Raw genomic sequence first — 24,072 nt, 5'->3', positions numbered from 1 at the left:
TCGTCGGATACACTCTTATCCGGTACTTTGCTCCCGCAGTTCCGGAGGTCTCATTAATTTTTCATGCGAGGGCGACGGATTGATAGCCTGTCGGACAGAATTGATACGAGCATCGGTGGCCCGCGCGCGATCGATCCGTAACGCCACAAATGTCGGATGCCGACGCGCGAGGGTATCAATGTCATCGGCAACAGCACGGGGGTGCAGAGAAAGGGCAAGAGACCTCGTGCCGGAGATCACTCGGCGGATAACGCTGGAGAGTGCGCGCCACGGTTTCATATTTATTCGTGCCGAGGGCCTTTGTCGTTCCCCGGCTTCTGTAAAGTCGTCGGGAAGTCCGCGGGGGTGGTCCCCACATAAATCAACGCGGAAGAGAGCCCGCTTGCCTTTCACGCTTCTCGGTCGCGTCAAAGGGCCCGTCCTCTTGTTGCAGTTCACCCCTTCATCTTCTTCTCGCCCCGACCGGCGCGCGAGAATCTTCTTTCGCTTTCATCATTTAAGCCTCCCCAAATTATGCATGCTTCGTTTTGCCCGTTTCGATTAAACCCTTCTCCTCCCCCCCCCTCTCTCTCTCTCTCTCTCTCTGTCTGTCCGGTTCTCCTTTCGTGCGCACGGGGGTGGCTTCATCTCTGCTTCCCGTTACCAGCTCGGCTTCTCCGGGCCACTCAAGTCGAGTGCCGGATAATTCCTGATAAGGCGACCGTTCCCTCGAGTGGACCCCCCAACTGGCCTTCGATGCGATGAAAGCCGGAATATTCACGGGGGATTTGGTGACGGCTGCGGTATTTTCGTTCTCCCTTTCCTTTCTCTTTGAGAACTCTAATTCCGCGTCTGCGGTAAACGCGGAAAGACGAAGTAAAGAACGATCTTTGGCGTGAACGTCGAGTCGAATTGATTAACTCGGTGTTTATGATCCCGGATTTCCCATCGAATAATCAAGAATAATTAACTGCACCAACCGCGAACTGGTTCTGACATTCGAAGTTACCATTCGATAATACGATCAGTGATTACGCGTGCACGTCGGCGCGCGTGCGCTCGCAGACGTTCGCGGTCGCGAAACAGCGAAAATCTAATCTCGCCGACGTGTAACGTCCTTCAACAAATGGAGTTACGTCAAATTCGCGTTACTCGCATGTAAATGACATTACGACTTGCCACGGCGTAATAACCCTACGCCCGCACATACATACGTACGTGTAAACTTCCATTTCGCTCTGTACGTCTTACATACGAGGACGTGTGTGTTTCAGCCCGCCAACTCGAACAAGAGCCAGGTAACACTCCGCAACGTCGACTACGGCCTCTCGGGTACATTCAGCTGCGAAGTTACGGCAGACGCGCCGACCTTCTCCACGGCCTCCGTCTCGAAGAATCTCACCGTAGTGTGTAAGTACATGCTCCATAATATTACCCGGGTATCACGAAACTCCGCGTTTGCATCAGGCAGACTGCCACTCTCCCGTTACTCGAGGGTACCCAGTGTTCACACGCAGGCGAATTACCCGTGTGCCTCTTGCCAGCCCGAGGCTAGCTTCTTTTCTTACGTTGGATCATAGATAGACATAGATGGTCCAATTATGCGTGGGAATTGAAGCTTATTATTTATGATTTGTTATTTTGCGATATTTTCGATGACTGCGTATTTAGAGTTGAATGTTTAATTCGACATTATCAAATTTTTCTCGCGAAACGTTATTTTCCCTAGTATCGTTGTGCTCGTTCGGAGTCTTTCGAATTTTTATATTTTTGTATATAGTGATATTTTATAATAATTTTTAATATCCGTTGCAGTCTATACATATATAGCATCGGGCTGGCGGTCGCACTTTTTATTTTGATTTAAATAACGTAACAGACTGCGATATACTGTTTTAATCTGTATACGGTAATCTGTGTACTGTATCTGTATAGATAGTATAATATCGTATAATATCGTGATTTTATCCAGTTATCTTACACATAATTAAAGTTAGCGGAAACCGTTTTTCATATATTTTCTTGTGAGCCGCGTACCTTCGCGTAGAGAGAGATTTTTTTCCGAATGCATTTGAGCCATAGAAATTCTCCGTTTATTCAGTTGTATTTAAAGAAGGTTGGCCCAGTTTTAGCGCAAATAGCGTCGTTTATAAAGAGAAATGAAGTGTAGGTGGGTTATAATTTACGATTTTAAATTTATAAATCGCAGCAAACAGCTGCTGTTGTTGTTTACCTCTACTTCTGGTGGTCAAACAGCGAATATCCGTGCCCCACTTAATTATTTAACAACTTAGCCTCATTACAAATCCTGTGCTATTGTCTGAATCGGTAAGTTGCAAAATTAACGCCATGAAAAACATCGTGACACGGCAAATAATATCTAAATTGCAGTACAAACGATATCCCGGCGCGTAAACTCTTTTCATAATTAAAACAATTTTCACTAGAAGACTGCATCAAGCGGGACGAAATCGCGCGGCGCCGGAGAAGCTCCTGAATTTTAAACCGCATCTTCATCGACGTTGTTTTAGCTGGTCTCGTCATTACTGCAACATTACATTTGCTAAATGCGACCTCGTAAGTCAAAGTGGAGCGGACCGGCGAGCCGCGCGTATTTCGCGTGGCGAAACGTGCAGCTGGCGGTGAAAGTTCGCTCGTCATCGTTATTAACCCGGCGTTTGATCCGCCTATTAAATCTGATCCATGTGGTCTCCTCTCTCATCGCTGAATTGATATCAGCTTGTCGCGTATGTTACGATGTACATTTGGCCGCGGCCACTATCTCGTTCCGGACTTTGCGCGCGTACGTGTTACATGCAGGCCTGTTCACGACGTGCCGTGTACAATTCTGAGTGACGATGACTTCGTCTGTAGTGTCCAAATATTTGTCCAAGAGTATTGCAGATAAATACGGGCTACGGCACGGATAAATTTATTTGCACGAAATTGTAAATAACTTACGGACCTCGCGTTCGAAAAATTCAAGAATCGAGGACGAGCAAGCTGCGTACGGATTGGCAGCTTCCGCGCGTGGAATCCGAAAAGTTCGCTTAAGGTTTCATTAAGGAAATTAATTTATTAGTCTGTCATCATCGATCGGGTGGAATTCGTCGCTCAAAGTTTCGAGTCAAACACAGAAGAAAAGTATTCTGTTACATCGATATGAGATTGCGTCGCGAACAAGCTTGAATGCTTTTTACAAGCACGAATTACAGATCGCTCATTTCGTATCACACAATTAATGACCATGGCAATGAATATTAATCGAATTATGCAACATGCAGACTCTGTCACAAATGTTACATATTTATATTATTGAGCAACGTTGTGTGTTAGTCGCAATGTATTAATATTAATTAAGCATTTACAAAATCATCTTGTACCACCTGCGAATCGAGCGGCGCTTTGTAGAAACGCACCGCATTACGATGATGAATGACGCGCGATATTTTCTCGGAATTTCCCATATGAAATGAAACGAAAGCTTCTCGCAGAATCTTTAACCGTCGTATTTTATATTTTCGCGTGCGACGAATTTCGTAAAAGCGATATTCGCTTCCGGGTGTTCCGTCTTCTTATTCAGCGGCGATCGAACCTTCCTCCCTGTACTGTTTGCGTTACATTTTTGAATTTATGCTGTTGGCTGAAAAAGGGTAAGGGGAAAACGCATACTCGCTAGAATAGCCGATTAGATTTACGAGCACCTGGTGGTTTCCACTTTGCCGTTTACGCTATTGGGATGTAAGGGACTCGCGATTTATTCAAAGACGAGCCATCGTGAGATAGTAATTTCGTCGTATTTCTGCCTCCATCGAACTCTTTAAATCTTGTCGCCTATAATTTACGAATGCATCTCATCAAAGGAGGTTTGCATGGTGCCCTCACGTTTCCCAGCAACCCGCGGAAAATCGAAGAGTTTGCGACGCGGATACGCAAGTTTCGCGTAGCGTAATTTGCAAAACGGAAGTTGAGATCCTCTCGAAACATGGTCCAGTATTCGCACATGCATGCATCTGCATACTTTCTATATTTTTTACAGCTCAAAGTTCACGGAGTGCCGTTACGGAATTCATGCGCGTTGCGCTGTTCGCTGCGACACTTATGAATCGTTTCGTTCGTTCGTTGCATATTATCACCGAGATATAGCCAGAGTTGAAATTTGTAGGATAAAGACTTTACGAAATATTTATCAGAACTAAATTGGCAAGGGTTTTGCAAGTGCACAACTCCGTAGATTAGAATTGATATTGAGGTTGTTACAGGGAGCTTTTTAATTCGTTACTCAAATTATTTCTGTTTCTTTTTTCGCGAAACGCTCATAAAATTGGTACGCCACGATAACAACTACGCTGTTTTCTGGTTTTTCGGAAAATAACGCGTCAAAAGCCGCGGAAGGCTGCTCTGTGTCGTAAAATCCGATACAATCGCTGGGTTGTGCGGACAACCAGTGCGGCCGGCGTGATGGTTCACCTTCGTTGTGGTTTTAAAAGTCGTTGGTCACTACATAGGTTTTTTCTTGTTTTTTCTGCAGTCTCTTTTGTTTTTATCAAGTTAGTTATTAAGAAACACATAATGTTAATCAAAGTATTGTTCATTGACGCGCATGACAAAGGATTATAATCGAAAAAATCTTCCGCATGGTTATGACATTTAATATCCTCATGCAGTTTAGTTCCACGATAGCGTATTACATCCTGCTCTCTGTTTGACGAAAAAGGATTGCTCGATACGGATTTTATTTTCCGCATACATGTCCGCGCAGTTGGTTTTATTTTCTTGTGGCCAGCAGGTTTAATAAATAATACACGTGCAATTTTCGCTTTTTCACGATGTAACAAAGCAACGCGTTAATTGCGAAACATTATTGTTTGCACAACTGTTTGTTTCATACTACGGTATTACGTATAGTCGTACATGTACATTATCATATACACGCGCACGTTATATTTGATATTTATTTTATTTTCCATTCTAAAAAAAAGAAGAAAAAAATACCGGCTTTTTGCGTTTCGTCGGTGGAGAACGCTTTTCGCCGCTATTATTCGCCGCGAATAGCGTTACATGCACGTAACTGGCACGTTTTCTTCCCTATCGGTGGCATTCGGGAATTCGAAACGGAAAATTGTTTGAACGGGACCTGCGTATCGAGATTACGGAGACCTACGTGTCGCGAAACTATTCTCGGAATATGTATCATCATCTTCCGCTACGGAAGGAAAAGAGTTTACTTCGCAACTCGGTATCGGGAGAATTCAATGAACGGTCTTAAAGTGCGAGGCACGATTCCGCATGGGGAAAATGCTTGAATATCAGAAATTTTCCGTTCTCTCTCGTTCTCTACTTTCTCTTTTTCCCTTTCCTCTTCAACCGGCCTTGGTTGCAACCCTCGTGCGAAACGCTGGAAACTGGGTGCTGAGTCGGCGATAAGTTAAACGTTCCCATAATTCCGCGCGTACATCGATCGCGATGCACTGGAATTAAAAAAGCAATGTTCCCTTTTTTATTTACCGCATTGCCATCCATTGAACGCGAGCGTATCGCGCGCGAAGGAACTCGTGCGGATTCCTTAACGGGGTTGCGGTGTTAACAAGAGCAAAGTCGCATAACTCGCAGGTGGTATTACTAAATTACTAATTACATAACTATGCGCGAACGGTTTACTTGTTAGCGTAACCAAGAGAAAGAGAGAGAGAGCCGTGAGCATACTCCATCACTTTATTATTTCATGTCCGACAAGAGCTGCGCCATTTCGTGGGAACATTTCATCGGAAAGAAAATTCTCCAGGAACCTCGTCAGGATTGAAACGGATCCTTTGAAATTAAACAATGCAACATCCGCCGCAAACCAACATCTTCCCTTTTTTGTAATCACATTATGTAATAGCTGGATACATGATGAGCAAGTTTCCGTAGAACTCGTATGCATTCGCGTACCCTCTTCCGCTCGTCCCGGAATTTTCGTTCCGTTCCGTTTGCGCGCTCATTTATTTGGCTCTACTTAAATTATTTTACTAATTACTCGCGACACGAACGCATCTAAATCTATAATTATCGCGTAATTAACATTAGTTCATGAACCAACACAGGTCGTGCAAAAGTTATGATGACTATTGATATTTGCTCGTTTGCTGTGCAAGTGTATGGAAGGTTGTCAGTACATTTATACGTTTTGGGCCCTAGCGAGTAGTATTTTCGAGCGGCAAATATTGGGACAGGAGATTATATCTAGGGGCTAAATAATTTCGACGTGTTAAACTTGAATTAATCTTTCCGCGTTTTGACGAACGCATAAACATCAATGTCGCCGGAAATCTCAAAGTTGCAAGGAGACACAACGAAGTTCGAGTAGAAACGACCTCGGTTTCGTCAAAGGATATACATTATGGTCATAGGAAAATATTATATGACGGAAATGGAGCGCGCGATATAAAGAGGCTATTATTGGAACGGATAGACTTGAAATTTTCGCTGCGCTCCGCATCCGGTAGAGCGTTTCAGTCAATGTTAGATAGTCAATTTCCGTTCATGATTTCTGCGAGGAACTTGACGTCGACTTTTTCTCAGCGAAGGCGTTTAGCATGAATCATCGGTTTGCCGATAATACGTAGTAGCAAAATGCAAGATGTACCACAGAATAGCAGCACACTCCGCTTACTGCAAAATTACAAGATTTTGGATTGCGCGAATCCTGCATAATTCCATTTTATACGACAATTGCGGTTACCTATCAAGAAGATGGTACGCGTATGTTAATTCCGAAATTTCGCCGTGCTCAGCGCCCTAATGTGCTCATGAATGTAAAACACGTTCAAACGTTACCATAACACTGGAGAATTCATGCGAACGGTGTATCGAAATCGCTTGTAATTTTGCTTAATTCTGCGAACGCACCGAGAAATGACTTGAATCATCGCTCATCAATTTGCTCCGAAATTTTTCCTCCGAGTTTTTCACATTTTTTTTATCATTCGGATACTTGAATAAATGCAGCCTGAAAGTCAGCGATATAAAAATATACATTACTGAAACGCATTTTGTGATTTCACATGCATAAATATTTTATAACGTTTCTTCTCTTTTATCATAAAGCAGAATGAAACATTTATTAGCAGTTTGTATTGTTACATAACGTGCTTTTACGTTGTATACACACTGCCATTATCGTGCAGTTAATTAAATTTTATCTCAACAAAAGTTTTTCGTAAAATTGCTTTACGAGCTGAAATAAAAGATTTATTCGCTTTTTCGGTGTATATAATGCGTATATATAACGAATTCATTTATTTCTGCATGTTATTATATTCGCATTTATTGACGTTGAATAGGGATATTTCGAAACTGGCAAATAACAAATAACAAGCGATCGTTTTATAAAGAAACAGTGCTTCCTATCAAACCAGCAAGGTGAACCTTTTTCCTGCAACTAAAAATCGCGCAGGTGAACACAGGTCGCCCGTATTTTTGACCGAAGGAATGCATCACGTTTAATTGGCGCGATGCTTCCATTTGCAGGGACATATGGGCAAGGTAGCCATCAAAAATTTGTATACGTGGTAGTATATCATCCCGACTCCGAAATTGACTTCCGATAAGCGGGGAACAAGATTGATGATCGAATGATGCGCGATGGCTGTCGAAATTTCTGGCAACTGTTGGCCGTTTCAATCTGCGCAATTCAAGGATCAGTCACATCGTTCCCAATACCGCCGGCCGTCAAATGCAGACGGATGCGTTTGCACGAAACGCCCTGAAAATATTTTATTTCCCGCCGACGACAAACCGGAAAGCTCGCGTAATTAGATATTAATTCGCAGCGCGGTGTTCATTCATGCATCGCCGATGCGAGACGCGTTTCACGTGGCGAACGCGATGTAAAATTTCGAAGAGGCATTTCGTTTCTGAATCAGTCTATCTCCGTGCAACATGCCGACGAAAGAACGGCGAGCAGAGAAATGGCTCCATTAGATTTTTATTTTTATTTTTACGTCGAGGGCGCCTACGAACGTTGCACGCTTATTGCCCCGTTACGGCCGATACGAGCGTGCAACGGAATTACTCTACATGAGTTTATTAACGTTTATTAGTCAATTTATCGCCTATTTGCGTAGACGTTGCTCTCGCATTGTAATTCTTTCGCTTCCTCATTTCGCAGGCATCTTCATGCCTTATTGCGTTCCTGTCTCGCGTCTGGTGCGCTTTAATTTTTATTTCTCCTCCGTCTGTTCTCTGGTGCCATCCCGTCAAATATTTAAGGGTTTCCTCTTTTTCACCGAGTCGCATTGTAAATGTATCACATCTATTTTTCAGCGGACAGGAAGCGTAGAAAACTCGCATCCGTCGTTCTCCTTTGCTCTTTGTCTTAATCACTATGTGCCACCGCTTTGCCACTATTGCTGCTGCTGTTCCGCTCTCCGATCGATTCGTTCTCGAATTCAGGCGCGATTAACGAATCTCGCACATTACGGCGAACAGGCGTTCGCGAGAAATAGCCGGCGCGAATCGGCGAATCGTCCCGGCGCAGGCTCTGCTCCACGTGGTCCATCATCGATCACGGCGGAACCTGAGATTCGTTACGATTAGCAGTGACATAATATCTGCGCGAATCACCCTCTTTATTAAGTAGCGGGATGCTCGAATCTGGCTGCGGACTGGAATCTTTCATGGTGAATCCGTCTGCCCCCACGAACACGATATGAATTTCATATTTTACGATAATGTCGCGTAGAGGTAGACATTGGGATGAGTAAACGAAAATCTCGACCCTGGTTGCAGCTCCCCCGCGCATTTCATGGGAAAATCGTATCTGCACGTAACGCGAACTTCCTCTCCTCTTCTCCCTCTCGCCTCCTCCGTCGTTTATATCGATTCTCTCGTGCGCGCGTCGAAATTTGCGCCTACGAAGTCGTAGTGATGGATGGATGGCAAAACGTGTGCTTAATCGAAATCCAGGGGTGTAGAATTCGCTCGGGGCGGCGTTAGACACCTTTTACGTCGCGCAGTTGAAAGTTTCATCTCGTAATTCTCTCTTGCAATGTCCGACGGTTGCGCGCGTCGTGTCAGTTTCATGTTTCTCTTGTTTCTTATCTTCTTTCTTTTCTTTTTCTTATCCTTACTCTGCTCCATATTGCTCGGCGTTCCGTTATTCCTAAAGAAGTTCGACGGGAAAAGGGGTAAAAAGGAGATATATATAAATCATGATTATGAATTTCGCGACAATAGACGGTAATAAGGTTCTCCTCGTCGAGAAGGGAATAAAGCTGAAAATACCTCGTGCGCCGTTACGCGCGACGCAGTTTTAATTACGCGACGAAAGATATAATCTAATTACACTGTGAAAAAAGGTTCACGGGAATATTTAATATTATCTCGAACAATGTTTGATCCATCGTGCGCTTCGTTGGAATTTTTCGTGCCGTTTCACCGAGCACAATTCAGATCTTCATGTGAGCTTTCTTTCTCGCGTATAACACAGTGCCTGATATTAAATATTCGTGTTATTTGCAGTCATTGCACGAGCGAATTCCGTAGTTCTCGTCGAGCGTTGCTTGGGAAACGGTGTGAGTCCCTATCGATTTTGCCGGCTCCGTCGTCGTATTTTGCTCGATATTGTATTCGGCTGTTCTTAGATGGAACGCGCGTAACCGGGATTCGATTAATCGTTCTGTCGTTTCACGAGCCGTCGGTTATCGCCGCTCGCCGAGAGAGAGCGGAGGCTTAAGGGTGAGACTACACACGGCTACTCCCTTCTCTCGACTTGCCGGCAATAGCTTCCGGTTTCACCTCAAGTGCGCTGCTTTCAAGTGCTTTGCTGTACAAAGTACACGTATACGAGGCTCGTAGTTAAGAACGCGCGTGAGAGTAATCGGGAAAGTTCAAGTTGAGAGGGGGTACTATAACACGTTATTGACGTGAAAATCTCTCTCGAAAATCTCGGAGCATCCTCCGCATTGATTACATTATTAAAATGAAGAGAAGTAATGTAAGAAAAATTAACGCTGTGATTTCAATCATTAATCCAATTAATTAAAAATATAGAGATAAAGTTCGACAAATTTGATTTATTATTTGATTAATAAAGAGATTTTCCATCCTTTTTGTATTTTCTAATACTATCGATAATTTCGTGAAACGTAATTCATGTTAAACGCTTCATCGACTGGGAATCGACGAAATCAGGGTCGAACTAACGCGAGAGTCTACTTGATTCTCAACTCCACGTAAATTACTTTTCTGCATCATATCGGGTACTTGCTCAATAAATGCCCAACTAAATGTGTCATTAAACGTGACGACGGGCTCCAGCCATTTTAATTTTGGGTGCAAACTAGTTTGAATGCAACGGCATGAATCACGAGCCGCCAATTAGTATGCGACGGAATGAACCGCGATAATTTTCCCGGCGGTATTTGATGCCTGGAAATTAACAGCGGAAGTCGTTACATGCATACTTTTCCGAATCCATTTTGAATTGCGTTTCAATCAATTAAACGCGCGCGATCTTTCGCGAATCGCAATCGACGAATCTACGTATGAATTCTCGTAATTCACGATTGTCGTGCGGGACGCTAGCGGAAGTGGGATATTTTTCGTGCAAACACGCGAAATTTGCGCAAAAGTATTTTCCTTTTTTTATGTTCTTCGATGCGGCGCGTACAGCGTATATTTAATATCTTTGACCGTTCCGCTGGTAGCACGGTGATAAAGTTGAAGTGCTTTGTAAATTGACGATTCGTACCCGGCGCATCCAATTTCCCTAGAAATATTTGTGCAACGAGGAAAATTGAAATGGTATGCGCATATAATATGCATCCGAGCGCGTATTACTACAAATATGGAATTCACGATAAAACGATCGGTATTATGCATTATGACGCATTGTTTAAATATAACACACATTTCACAGGAAGAAGATTACACTTTGAGCAGCGTAATCGATCCCAATGCATTTACGGATAATCATTTTATTGGAGCCCCTCTCCACCCCCTTGCCCACCGAATTTCGTGATCCTGTTCCGTCAGTTTCGTATTTGATTCTCGCTTGTTTGGATCCTGGAATTCCACGAAAATTGGGTTGCTTCGACGCGTTCTGGTTTCGCGTTTGAAGTATCGCGGCGATTAGCGAATTTCCAATACGGGGTGGTATGCTTTATTACTTCGTGCCGCGGGAGCCCACCGTTATCCGCGCGCTCACGGCAATAGCTGTTGTCGCAGTTCGCGGACACTTCATTTCGCTACGCAACAAACAAGCTTTTAATCACGCGTTTCAGTTAACGGTTATTGTCTTTGTGTCGTCGTCGTCGCCATCGTCGTCGCCGCGTTTAGCACGATTCGCGCTACAAAATCAATAACGCGGCACTTACGGCGCTTAATATTTTTCTACGATTACGCACCATCCGTGCTTAGCGCACTTCCCTCGAGAGTGGCGCCGAGATTACGCAATACACGTATCCCGTCCATTGTGCTGCCGCAGAAGCACATAAAACCGGCGACATACATAACAGGCTCCTCATTGGCGCTTGAATATTGGATAAGTTCGGCGATGGGTTCGCGAGAAAACAGCGCGATTACGGTAGATCCGGGGTACTCCGCGTACCCCGGGCACCCCGAGAAAGTTTCGAATCGACAATGATTATAAGAGGGATCTGCGAAATTATTGTGTTTCAGCTCTGCCCGACAGGAGGCCCCTCATCGTATCGGAACGCGAGCGTTACGACCCGGGAGACACACTGAGGGCAAATTGCAGCCTGCCACCATCGAAGCCACCGGTTCACCTCTCGTTCACGCTTAACAACATGCCGGTAAGTGGTGTCTATCGACACGATTGTCGTATTATCGAATCAATGACTAGGAGAGAGAGAGAGAGAGAAAGGGGAGAATGTGTTTTAGCGATTGGATTTCGGCATTATTTACGGTAGGACATTTGCAACGCGGGAAATGTGAGTGTTCAGAGTGTTTGCTCGCGTGACGAGCGTAGGTACCGAAACGCGCAAAGCTGAATCTTGTGCATAAAAGAAAGGAACGATTAAATTTTTTATCGGTTGTTAATTCATCCAGTTGAGTTCGAAAATACCGTACAGACGAATGATTTATTCCGCGACGTGATTTGCACGCAATTGTTTGTAACGCTTAAATGGTGAACGCATGAATAGCAAATTTCTCGAGAAAGAATAAAGAAATAAATAAAAATGCAAAATACCGAATATACTTAGGAACACGAATTACTGCATTTCGCTGTATTGCTCGAGGGAGAAAAAGCAACAAATTGCGCGAGAGATTCCGCTCTGTAACGGGGAGGGAATTACCTTCCGATTGATACCGGCGTGTTCCTCCGCACATGCAGATCCGCCGTGCGAATATTTCATGCGCTCACACTCATGCGAGCTACGAAACGCTTCGTAAAAACGTTGAAACGTGCCCGTTACACCTCTTTTTATCAAACGGTCCATTTAACAGGTGCACCACTTTAACTTCGCGCCGTTCAATCGGGGGCCGCCCTGCATCTTCCCCGTCTGAAACGAGCCGTTTTATAAAAATTGTTAAATCGAGGTCTACATTCGACCGTTACCACCCCATGAAACTCGTAAGCCTCACCGAAAGCGCGCCGGATCCCGATATCGATTCTCGATTTACGGGATATATGTATCTATACATTGCCACCATTATCGTCACCGACGATGTTTATCGCACCGCTAGGAAACCGTACGGAAGGAGGATCGTTCTAGCGCGCGTTACACCCTTCCCTTCATCAGCGAAATCGCGCGCTCGGGATCGCGATGGTCGATTTACTCGTCGCTTATCATCGAATTTTGACCGGCGGAACCCGCCGCAAATTCCGCCGGGTTACGGCACGACCATCGTGCTTCACGGTTCTCACAATCCGACCCGAGAATTATCCCGCGACGAGCTCCGCAACGAGTGAATTGACAGACCTTTAAAGAGCGGAAACGCGCGGCTTGAGCAAACCCTTCGTTTGCGCGGACGGATGAAATACGCGTACTCGCCTGCTCCGCCTGTTCTTCTCCGAAGCATAGCGTAGGGGAGCGAGAGGGGAACAGGGGTGCACGAGAATCCGGCGGTTCTTATGCCGAATTGAATCCAGCGCGGGCGGAATTGGAACACGGATGATTAAGTCTTACCGCCGCGCCGGGAACATCCGGGAGTGGTAGCGCGTCGGCCGCGACGGCGGTAAGGGGTTTTATCAGGCGCGTCGTCCGCGGGATAAAGGAATTTGAATAATCGGATAATCCGGGCGAAAGCCGCCGGCAGCACCGAACGAAATACTAATAACCGCGATACGAGTAAAAATGTTGTCGAGTAAGTTTTGCCGCGCCGAGGACGTGTCGGCTGTCTGCCTGGATGGCTGCCTGGCGTAGTGCTGGCGTGTTAGCCACCGGCGATGCATTACCCGTAATCCCCGGGGATGCTGTCGCGGGATCTCATTAGTCGATACGGCTAAATGCAAAATGGAAGCGCGGCCCGTGCTTGATCGTCCGCGGAAAACCGAAATTCGTCGTCGACTTTGATCGAGGTGGGATTCCGCTCGGCGGTCACGATCCGGGTCCTCCGCTGCCAGCGACGCTGTGTTTTAACACGCCACGAATTTTACTTTTATTTTATCTCTCTTGTTTGCCTGTGCCACGAGCAGTTAGATAAGCAGGAGAAAATTTATATATCCGCGTTGCTGGCGCAGCGTTTTCTCCAAATGTCTTCGTGCACATGTCTGTCTGCTATTGCGGTATCTACTTACGCTCGCAATCCCGTGGAAGTTCCGTGCTGACCGAACCAGGGCAACGCGCAATTACTGATATCTCACGGTTATTTATTAATCATCTATTAGTCGAGACAGACGTTTTTCGATAAATGGATTTATTTATCCGACGTTACCCCGTCTAATCCACCTCGGATGATTGCTTCGATAGCGAGTCGCAAATTCGTCCACAGAGTTATAACGATATTAGCGTCGAGCAGACGGCGCGGTAGTAAGAAACCGGGGAAACGCGAATTTAAAGAAAATCGACCGCGACTTCCCTTCGCCATGGGACCTGGAAAATTAGTATCGCATATATATACGTAAGTGCGAGTAACGAAGAAGCGGTGTGCCAGGGGTTGGGCGACGGCGAGGGGTGGGTAACGAATTGCCCGGGTCAGGAGCAACCGGGTTGGTTCGCTAGCTTCTTACGGCTAACGTCTTGTCGGGAAACTCGTCGAATTTGCAGGGAACGTTTTCTGAGAGCGTAGAAGATATCTTGTCGCGGAAACAACGGTTTCTTACGACCGGGGCGTTGCCAGTACAAGTTTACTCGCACCGGAAGAAGTAGTTTACTTTCCGGGAAAAAGTTCCGGATAGTTGATCCCCCTTTCCCTCACGGAAGATTTATTCGGCGCTGTCCGAAAATCTTTTTAATTATTATTATTATTATATTATCATCGTGCGCGCCAGTATCCGTTAATGAGTAATAATAATGGTGTTGCTCGTTAATTGAAAGTACAGATCGAAGAGTAATGAAACAAGAATAATAAAGACTACCGTGAGCGATGTAAAAGTGTGTTGAAACACTTTGCAAACGGTGAATTGAAAATTTATACTTCCATTTTTAGTAATGTTTTTTATGCTGAGCTTTTACCTCGTTTATTTTTCAAGTAACTTCCAAAGTAATTCCGGAGCGAGGAAAGTTTTTCGCGAAAGATTAATTTTTTCTGTAGGTCAAGGGATTCGTAAATATTGAAAGTGGAATAAGCACAAATTATTTCTGTGAATATTGTATGGTATTAAAAATATATTAAACGTTTTATTTAATTATTTTTATCGAGAGTTTAGCGACTGTAATTTCTCTTGAAAATATTGATTAATGAATAGTTGACAGTGTATCGTTTATTTTTATCGATTGTGACGCATATACAACCAATTATGTCTACTTTTCGCTTGAAAGTCGCTGTTGACCCAACTTTTAATGAAAAAAGTTCTACGTGCCACGGTTCAATGTTCCTTGTCATTTTTATTTTCGGTAGCATAGTTTTTCTAGATAATGAGTATTCATCTAACATCCTGACAAATGTTTATTCGAAACAGTGATGCACATTACAAAAAGTAATTTGAAATTGCGCTTATCGGCAGGAAAAGCCATATACATGCTGATAAGCGGGATCCCGAGTTATTTCAGATAAATTTAAATGGATAAGCGTGCAATTACGAATGATATACTCTTACGCTTATCAGTTTCCTGCGTTGCATGTAGGCCATCATGCAAAACGCGCGCATCATCATGCAGGCACAAGAATACCTTCGATAATGCGAAAATTGATAAATTACAATCGTTTTCAACGATGCGGGGGGCGTATCGCAAAGCAGACGCGAGCGTTTTAAATCCGATCGTCAATTACGTGCACCACCATTACTAATTTATCATCGCTGATTAATTTCGGTGATGCCAAGCGTGTCACAAAATGCTCGAAAGAGTTCCCGGTCTCGCGTAACGCGTGTTCATAAATTTTATTATAATATCTCCATGCAGACCGCGTTATCCAGCATTCGCATCGTGCATTCGCGATACTCGCCGATACTACACGATACTCCTAAGATTAATCCCGTCGCCATTGCGAACATGAATAAATTTCGTGCGACTGACACGCGCGCTCTTACGCGATATCAATATGCGCTCGTTATCCTTTAATACCCTCGCGCGAGCGAAGCCGGGCTCACGCGCGTCACGGATGCAGGATAAGCGGAGACGCGCGTGTACGAAGGGAACGACGCGATGGAGAACGCGAGGGGGGGTTGTTTAGGCATTCCCGTCCGGTACTTAGAGTACTGGGGTGTCGCATGTCGCCGGGAAGTGAAAGGAGGCGTGGGAAACGACGCGGGGAAGATTGCCCTTTATCCGCATCCGCGGCGCCGAGACGCGATCGTCGATGATGAACCGACGCTATAACGCCAATCGATAGGACGACACGCTGCCTGGCTGATATATTTATGAGTAAAGCCATTAGGCTGATCCGCGGCCACGTTTAAGCTTGCAGTTTAGAGCTCAGGGAAGCCGCATTCACGAGAGAAAGCCGGAATAACGTATCATTGCTTTGTCGATTTTCCGTATCAATTATTGCTTGCTTGGTATTATAAAAAGCAGAGCATTTGGTGAACATACGTGTTTAATTATTAATTATCGGTTCTGGTAAGTGGCGTGAGTTAATTGACTCGCGATGCCTTTCGCGGGAAATCGGTCGCCTGATTTTGCAACGCGAAATCCGCAAGACTATACATTGATCCCATTTCTTCCTCTTTACATTCCACCTGCGAGCTACTCCGTCCCGATATTCTCGCGACTGCGAATCCCGCGCGTTTTATTTCCGACGTGTCGTTCTCTTCTCTTGCGATTGCCATCCCTAGCGGCTTTCGTGTCGCGCTTCCATGCGAGGAGCAACCTATTGGAATACCGTGTATTACACGATAATAAAGAGATTTGTTATTTGAGTGAGATTTATTGCGGTTTTATGCGTCGCCCGATGTCGCGCAGCCGCAACGGCAATAGCAAATTACGAGTTCTCTGAAATATCTGCTCGGTGCGTCGGACTTTTTTTTCTCCGTTCGCGGTGATCCTTGTTTTTAACGAATTCACTGGGTGTTTTCTTCTCCGCGAGGGGATTAATGTCCGGTCTTTACGATTTCATAGTCTTCGCAGATCAGTGCTTCGGCTTTCAACTGAGATCCGGGTTTTATCCGACCTGTTCATTTGCGCTTTTACGTTTACAACTGCCTGAGATGAAATGGCAAGCACCCTGCGCTGTTTAAGGTGAGATAGAGGCACGTTGACGAGTCGGGAAAACCAATTTCCAAGTAATACCCTATTCTAAAATTTTTGCGAGCGACTACACGAGTGGGATAGAGGGATAACACGGGGAAAAAATTTTCTTCGTAGATTGGTTCAGTAATAATTTCGTGAAAAATGCAACTCTCTTATCAACGCGATTGCAAATGTTACAGCTTCGTTATTATTTCAGTAAACAATTTTACACCATTAACGCACTTATTACGTTCGTACTCACTCGGTTCGATTAACAATAAGAATTAACGTAAAATTTGAGTAAATCTATAATATTCTATAATATTTAATTTTAACAAGTTTTAACAATAGCTAGATTAGATGTGATGAAAGGCAGTTGCTCTTCAGATTCAACTTATGTTCTATCACGGCACACAAGATAAATCGCTCATTCCTCGCGTATCGCGCCCGTAACCCTCGCAACCTTCGCAGCCCTCGCAGCTGAGAAAAGTTGCTGCGCCGAACTTGGCCACCCCACACCGCGACGAAACCGAGGGGTTACTCGGGCAAACAGGGCATCCCTGACATCCGCCACTCCGTGTCCTTAATCAACTTATAAATCCGCGGTAACTTTTGCCAATCAGAAACACATCCCGCGGGAAAGAAGATCGGGAAACCAGCTGCGCCTGGGGCACGAGCGGCGAAAGAACTTTATTGGATCGTAAGTCACCACCTGAAGGTAGGGGCGCAGGGGTTGCACTTACGACTTCCCAGGACGACCGGCGAGTATTTTCTTTCTTCCGCTTTGACGAGGTGGGATGCATGGCGGCCGTGTTGTTCTTGTAATCTCACGAGATAGCCAGCCGATAAATAAATTGTAAAGCGGCAGCAGCAAGGGACTTAAGGATACGTAATAAAATAATGGCTCACTTTCGGTAGCAGGAAAAAACTGTCGCGAACATTGCCGGCGAGTCGCCTCGATATCGGCGCTCTCGATACTGCGACCGATACCGTAACCACTGACGAATTGATCCCCGATAACGATTAATTAACGCGAGCTCGGATACAGTGATGCAATATCGGGTACCACAATTACGCGTTACGAGTTCTAGAATTTCACTGTGACGTTCGTCGTTGTGACATCCATCAACGCGCGCGTCATGATTAAAACAATATAGTCGGAAGTGCGAAAGGCAGATCCTCGGGAAAGCTCACAGAGCGCTTATCATCGAGGCTTTTCGCCATAAACGGCGATACGGTTGAACGCTTCCCAGGAGCTCATAAAGGACCATATGCAGATGATTGTTCGCGCGTTTAGGTATGTCCCCCGGCCGCCTTAACACCGCACATTTTGCACTTTCGACTTGGTTGTCGGCCAACGCGCGTTACTTTTGCATACATTTGAATACGCGACTGGCGTTGCAGAAACGGCAGGAGGAGAAGGAGGAGGAGGAGGAGGAGGAGGAGGCGGCAGGGTATTAAAAAGTAAGCAATGTCTTCTTGCTCGCAGCTTGATTCTTCCGCGTGGAATAGCGTGCCCGGCGCGCGACTCGAATAACACGAGCGAAACTTTCGCGAATTTCTGCATACAACGCTACAGTGTCGTTATTACTTTGGTGTATTTTCGTTATGCTACCACGTAATGCCACTAGCTTCCACCACGAAGCGAAATCGATCGCCGGCGTAACGAGCGTGTGCGAAACCGGAAAATGCACCTCGCGAATGCGTTTCGCGGAAATCAATCGATGCGTTCGGGGGACCGGATGTGACATTCGCGCGCGACGCCGTCGAATTTACTGCATCATAAACCATGACCTCGCGTATCGTTTGCAATTGCCGTGCGATGCATCGAAAGCTCGGTTCACAAAGTCAGCACTTTGTTACCGTTCGCCGGCGCGACACCTGCGTCCGCGCGGAATTACCGCGCGCCTCCCCGATGCACCACGAGCCAGTCAAAAATCTCTATATATCGAGTCTCGCGGAACGATAAATTCCGTTACGGTTTCCGGGGAAGCACCGAGCGCCGTCACGGGGCGAATTTCCGTCCTCCGTGATCAATACGCTAAATATCTTCTCGACTCCGGGCGAGGAGTCGAGATTCGGTGCCTCGCCGAACACCATTCTCGACGTTACGACGTTACGAAACGTACGACGAGAGAAGTCAACTGCGAGGAGAAGCGCACGACGGCGTGGATACGCCGAACCTCGCGACGAAATCGTTCGATCCAGCTGCTGGATCCAATATGAGCTTGATTTTGAAATGGAGCGCGCGGTAACGCGCGCCTCTGGTTCTTTCCGCCGTTGGTTCTTCCGGAACGCCATATCGCCGAGCAACGCACGTAAAACAGAGCGCATACGTGAGAAAGCGCGGCGTAACGCTTTCACGGATTCCACCATCCCGCGGGGGTAAACGGACAGGTGTCGGGGATGATAACGAGAAAAGGATTTGCGACCAAGTCCGTACTTTATCCGACCGCGAGCGACCGGCCGGTCGGTCGGCGCTGTCGACAAACACCGGCCCGCTTTCCCGCGTGGCTTCGCCGTAATGAAATGCATCGCTCTTTGAGGACATAATCCGATGCAGATTAAAACCCCGTTCCTTCCCTCGCGCCGCTCCTTCTCTGGTTTCGCCCGTCGTGAAACTAATTGCGCGCCCCGCGCCAGTCCAGGCGCGAGAGGGTGTCCGGGGCTAATCCGACGCCGAGGCTCGTGTCGCGGCTTTTGTACCGGACGGTGAACGAAGACGTGCTCTCTCGAACAATTCGAAACTCGTCGAAGCTGTATTTTTAACCCTTCCTGCCATCGGGGCCTCCCGAGGCCCTTCGCCCTCACTCGAAGTGACGTCGAGTCCCATTGCGAATTCAGTTAGCCGGGACTTTAATATCGACACGACGACGGCGCCAATATACATATAACGGCCGCAACGAGCCACCCTGAAGCGCGATTCACTTATGAATATATAGCAGCAACTTGATTCGATGTTAAATTTTAACGAATGCGGAATCGAACGAAATTGTTGCCACGTCGGTCACGGATCTGAGGCGAGCTTTATATTAGTTGACGGTGAAATCAATCGCGTTCCGATTGATTCATTAATACAAATGGCGAGTCAGCCATTGAAAACTTGTTGGTGCTGAAACATTTTCGGAGAAACTTTTCCCGAAGGAGGATCGTCATTGAGCTTCACAGCGCTCTCTACCTTATGTCTTCTGAATCTGAATTCACAAACTAAATAACACGTTAACGTCAATCCAACATTCCGCGCAATTATACACAATGAGACGCAACCTGCAAAAGAGAACAAGATTACAGCAGCGCGATCGCAACGAGACACCCCCGCGCCGCGCGTCGGAAACGCGAAATTGAGCGACAATCCGACTCCCTGGGCATTAAGCACTCCACCCAGCCGAGCCGTCAACTTCTTCCCTGTGCACTTCGCGGGGTGTCGCACTTCTCTCTCTACCGCGCAGTTGCTCTTTCCCGCCGCACGCCAGCCCATTCATTAAGTCTGGAGAACGTCCTCGTGATCTCTATACAGGCTCGTCAGTAGACGTGTAGACGACGTGCCGTTTGTTCTCCACTGAAACTCGAGATGTCCGCCTCGGATAACACGGCGGGACCGCGAGCGGCTAGGGGTACCTTGGGGGTACGCACGCCGAGTAATGGAGTCGCCGCCGCCGACTCGAAAGATAATGAACACGATGATCCACGAACGAGACGGACGATCGCGGGCCTTGACCCGACGCGACGGCCGTTTTTCTTTTCATTTTCCTTTCCTTTCTTTTCTTCTCGTGAGACGACGTATCCTCTTTTTGCTCTCATCAGGTGGAACTTGCGGGGGTTGATGAAAGACAGCGGGCAGCTATCTGATTTGAGACGCTCGACATCTCGCGACGATTACTCATTTGGTCTCTTTCTATCTCTCTTTCTTTGCCACTCTTTCTTTTCCCCGCTGTGAGAAATTCGAATGATCGAGGAGATAATTGTATGAATGAAAATGAAACCAGCGCGGAGTGATTAATTTCTTTGAATCGTTCTCGAGTCGGGGTAGAATGAATTTTATGCAACGTCGGTGTAATAAATAAGTCTGAATGCGTCAATTGCTGTTATTCGTGTCATTATATGTCGAGCGAAAGAGCGGTTTTACTGCGGATCTTTTAATACACGCACGAGCACAATACACAGTAAATTCGTTCAGTTGGCTGTAGCAATGTGCACATTTCAGTACTGCGCAACGAGCTAAGCAAAAGTAAACGCCATTATACTTGGAACGTGCGGAACGAAGTCACCAGCCCAGCTAACTACTTTTTATGGAAGTGCTTGCATTTGCGGATAATAAGTGCCCCTTTCATTCGTACGTTTTCATAGCGTATGCCGTACGCTTTTTGTGACAATAGTGAATACTTTAGTCCAAGCGAATATCCTAAAATTTTCATTCATACTTTTCGAGGCATTTTTATCAATAAATAAGGGTAAAAGCATCTGCTTCATTTTATTCATACGATCTAATAAGTGTGAAAAAAGGAAAAAGGCAAAGTCCATCAATGAAATTCACGAAAATGTAAGCCGCGCACGCGTTGCGCTCTCCGAGATTTTCCAGATGTGCTGTGATGTACTTTAAATTAGAAACCTTTAAAATTCCGAAAGTGTGCACGCGTAATTTGCGCCAAATTGTATCCATTATTAGATAGTCAATATCCCAAAAAATGTTATATTGCCGATTGATAAAAGCTGAGATTAAATAATTCTGTGCGATTTTAGTTTAATCAATTACGCACAACCTGATTAAAAGAGGTAAAGGTACGATAGTTTTCCTCTCGTTCTTGCAAAGTTTTTGTTAGAAAATTTTGTTCTGTCAAAGCAAAGTCGGGCGTAATTTCGTGGCGAGCAAACTTTTGCATGAATTGCTCTTCAGTTTAGACAGGCAATTTCGGAGTGTATTATATACCACTATTTTATTAGCATAGTTGCGCGAGTGCCGCGAGTGAATATTTTCGCAAATAACGCACGATGAATTTTGTTACGCCGGGCGTATACCCGCGATATCGCCAGCAATGGGGCAGAATACTTTAATGAAATGCGCTCTGGAAATCATTAGCGTGAGATTTATGACCTGCTACCGACCAATTAATGTTTCGCAAATGTCTCTGTAGCGACACGCGGCTGTGTAACGCAGATATCACGCGAAAGTTATCAGCGCGAGCGAGCGAATATATGCAACGGAAATTAGATATCCAGTGGAATCGAGTCACGCTGAATTGTGTGATCAGCACATGCATATCGCAATATTGATGGGAGGGTGCGAAACGTCGACCGCAAGTTTAGATTCCGTTTTCACAAGTGTCGTTTTCATGCAAATGATCGTTTTATGCATCGTCGTAATTACGCGACCGGCGTGAAGAGCCGACACGCACGCGTGTTCCGCCTTTCACCGATTCGATTATTTGAGAACGAAAAAAAGTTATATAGTAAATTACGAAAAAAAAAGAAAAATAGACTTCGAAGAGACAGGAAGAATTTGTATAAATTGGTCACGATGAAATAACGAAATCCCAACAGCGTGATTTCCCTGGCTAGCAATACAGCGGCAGGTCGTGCGGGGAATTATGAGCTTTATTCGATTATTCCGACTAGAGACGAGGCCGGGAGGACCCCGAAATATCGTTATCGTAATTCCTGTTCACATTTCTGCAATTAAACCGGAATACAAAAGAGTACGTACCGACGAGGGTAGCCGTATTTGTCGATAAAAAAATCCTGTAAAAATTTCCGTCGGAGTTACGTGGATTTTTGGTAGACCTCCATATTTCGCGCACGATATTTACGGATGAAAGGGGCAGCCATAAATCTTATTTGTTCAAACGCGTATCGCGTTGGCATAGCGAGTTGGACTAAATCCATTCCGACCAAAGAATTTCGATATCGTAGTCGCTTTTGCCTCTGCGTGCGCCTAGAAATTCGCACTAGTTTGTAACAAACTAGATCTATACGTGCTCGGCGCATCAGAATAAAATCAATATGACTTTAACTAATGATTCGTCTGGTCAAATTTCGTTGATCTGCATCTTAGAGCTGATGTTACCAATTTAAACAAGCATAAGCAAGCGTCACTTTCAGCATCCATAAATAGAACAAAGATCAATTTCTTCTTAAAAAACCACGTGTCGTAAACACTGTGCTTCAACGGCTTAATGTTCTCTCCTCCATGCATGAAGGGATCAGCGAGGAAGTGAATGCATTTTATTCCAACCCACTTTAACAGTCTTTTGTTTCTGTGCGCAAGAAACATTCTCCTCTCGCCTGGTACATGCATCCAGACGAGAGAGGGGCGGCCTGTACACGTGTATACACGTACATAATCAAAATTCATACTGATAGCATCGATAGCACGCGTCCAGTTATGTGCACGCGGGGGCTGCATCCCTCGGATGCACACGCGATCGATGGAGGATTAATCACGACGCAGTATCAAATCTTCCGGACCGAGCCTTCTCTCTCCCACCGGCCTCCGACCATCGTATCGTGACTGGAATCTTTTTTACATACCGAGGGAAAATCCAGCACGAAATACACAATATATATATTTCTCGAGAGGGTTGCATCCCGATGTACCCAATGTACACGGATCACTGGAAAGATTGAGTTGCATTCATATCAGCATAATATCCTCGCGTTTGTAGTCCTCGAACATCTTCGCCTCGATCTTGATGAGCAGCCTCTTTCCTTTACTGCGATGATGGCAATAGGAGAGATGGGACGCACTATATCAACTATAGTGAATCGATAGAATCAGCGATGTCGCCAGTCGACATTCGCGATTCTCGTTCCTCCTCCCGCGAGATCAGCACATGAGGTTGTACGCGGAACCGATGGACGTGCACTGCAGCCGTGGTGCGCGTCGCCAACCAGTATCAGATAAGCCATTACAATTTACACGCGGCGGAGCCTCCGGCTTCTGCTAATTGCGGTTAAGTTTAATTCGCGCGGACGTGGGACACGGTCCAGCCCGATGGGACACCGGAGGACTCCGAGGCCGCGGAGGCGGCTCGCTGCGCCACGTTTGACGTGGCCCTGCCAGAGTGTCCGGTCGCGTTGCGGCCGTCGACCACGCCGGTGTGTCCGACGTATATATCGCTCTATATCACTGGCGAGCCTGTGTAGCTCTATATTGCGCTTGAGCGAACGAGCGAGCGCACGCCTCGGCCGTGTATATACGTGTATACGCGCGTATAATTCCACGTCCGTCGATACCACAGCGGATTATCGGCCAATAACAGCGGGGAAAACCGTATTCAGCTCCGTGCGGCCTGCCCTAGGGGCTTCAGCCTCGTCGACT

General features: G+C 45.9%; 1 protein-coding gene across 1 annotated transcript in view; it reads left to right on the top strand.

The window, feature by feature from the left end:
- Positions 1-24,072, top strand: part of LOC105281146 (platelet endothelial cell adhesion molecule) — a 162,269-nt gene that overhangs the window by 100,794 nt on the left and 37,403 nt on the right. The window contains exons 3-4 of the mRNA XM_026973173.1: positions 1,254-1,389; positions 11,644-11,777. Coding sequence (XP_026828974.1) covers positions 1,254-1,389; positions 11,644-11,777 — 270 coding nt within the window. The remainder of the gene's footprint in view (positions 1-1,253; positions 1,390-11,643; positions 11,778-24,072) is intronic.

This window comes from Ooceraea biroi, chromosome 1, assembly GCF_003672135.1.
Source record: "Ooceraea biroi isolate clonal line C1 chromosome 1, Obir_v5.4, whole genome shotgun sequence".
In the NCBI taxonomy this organism is placed as follows: Eukaryota; Metazoa; Arthropoda; class Insecta; order Hymenoptera; family Formicidae; genus Ooceraea; species Ooceraea biroi.
The sequence above is the reverse complement of the archived record's forward strand: the minus strand, read 5'-3'. Positions and strand labels throughout refer to the sequence as shown.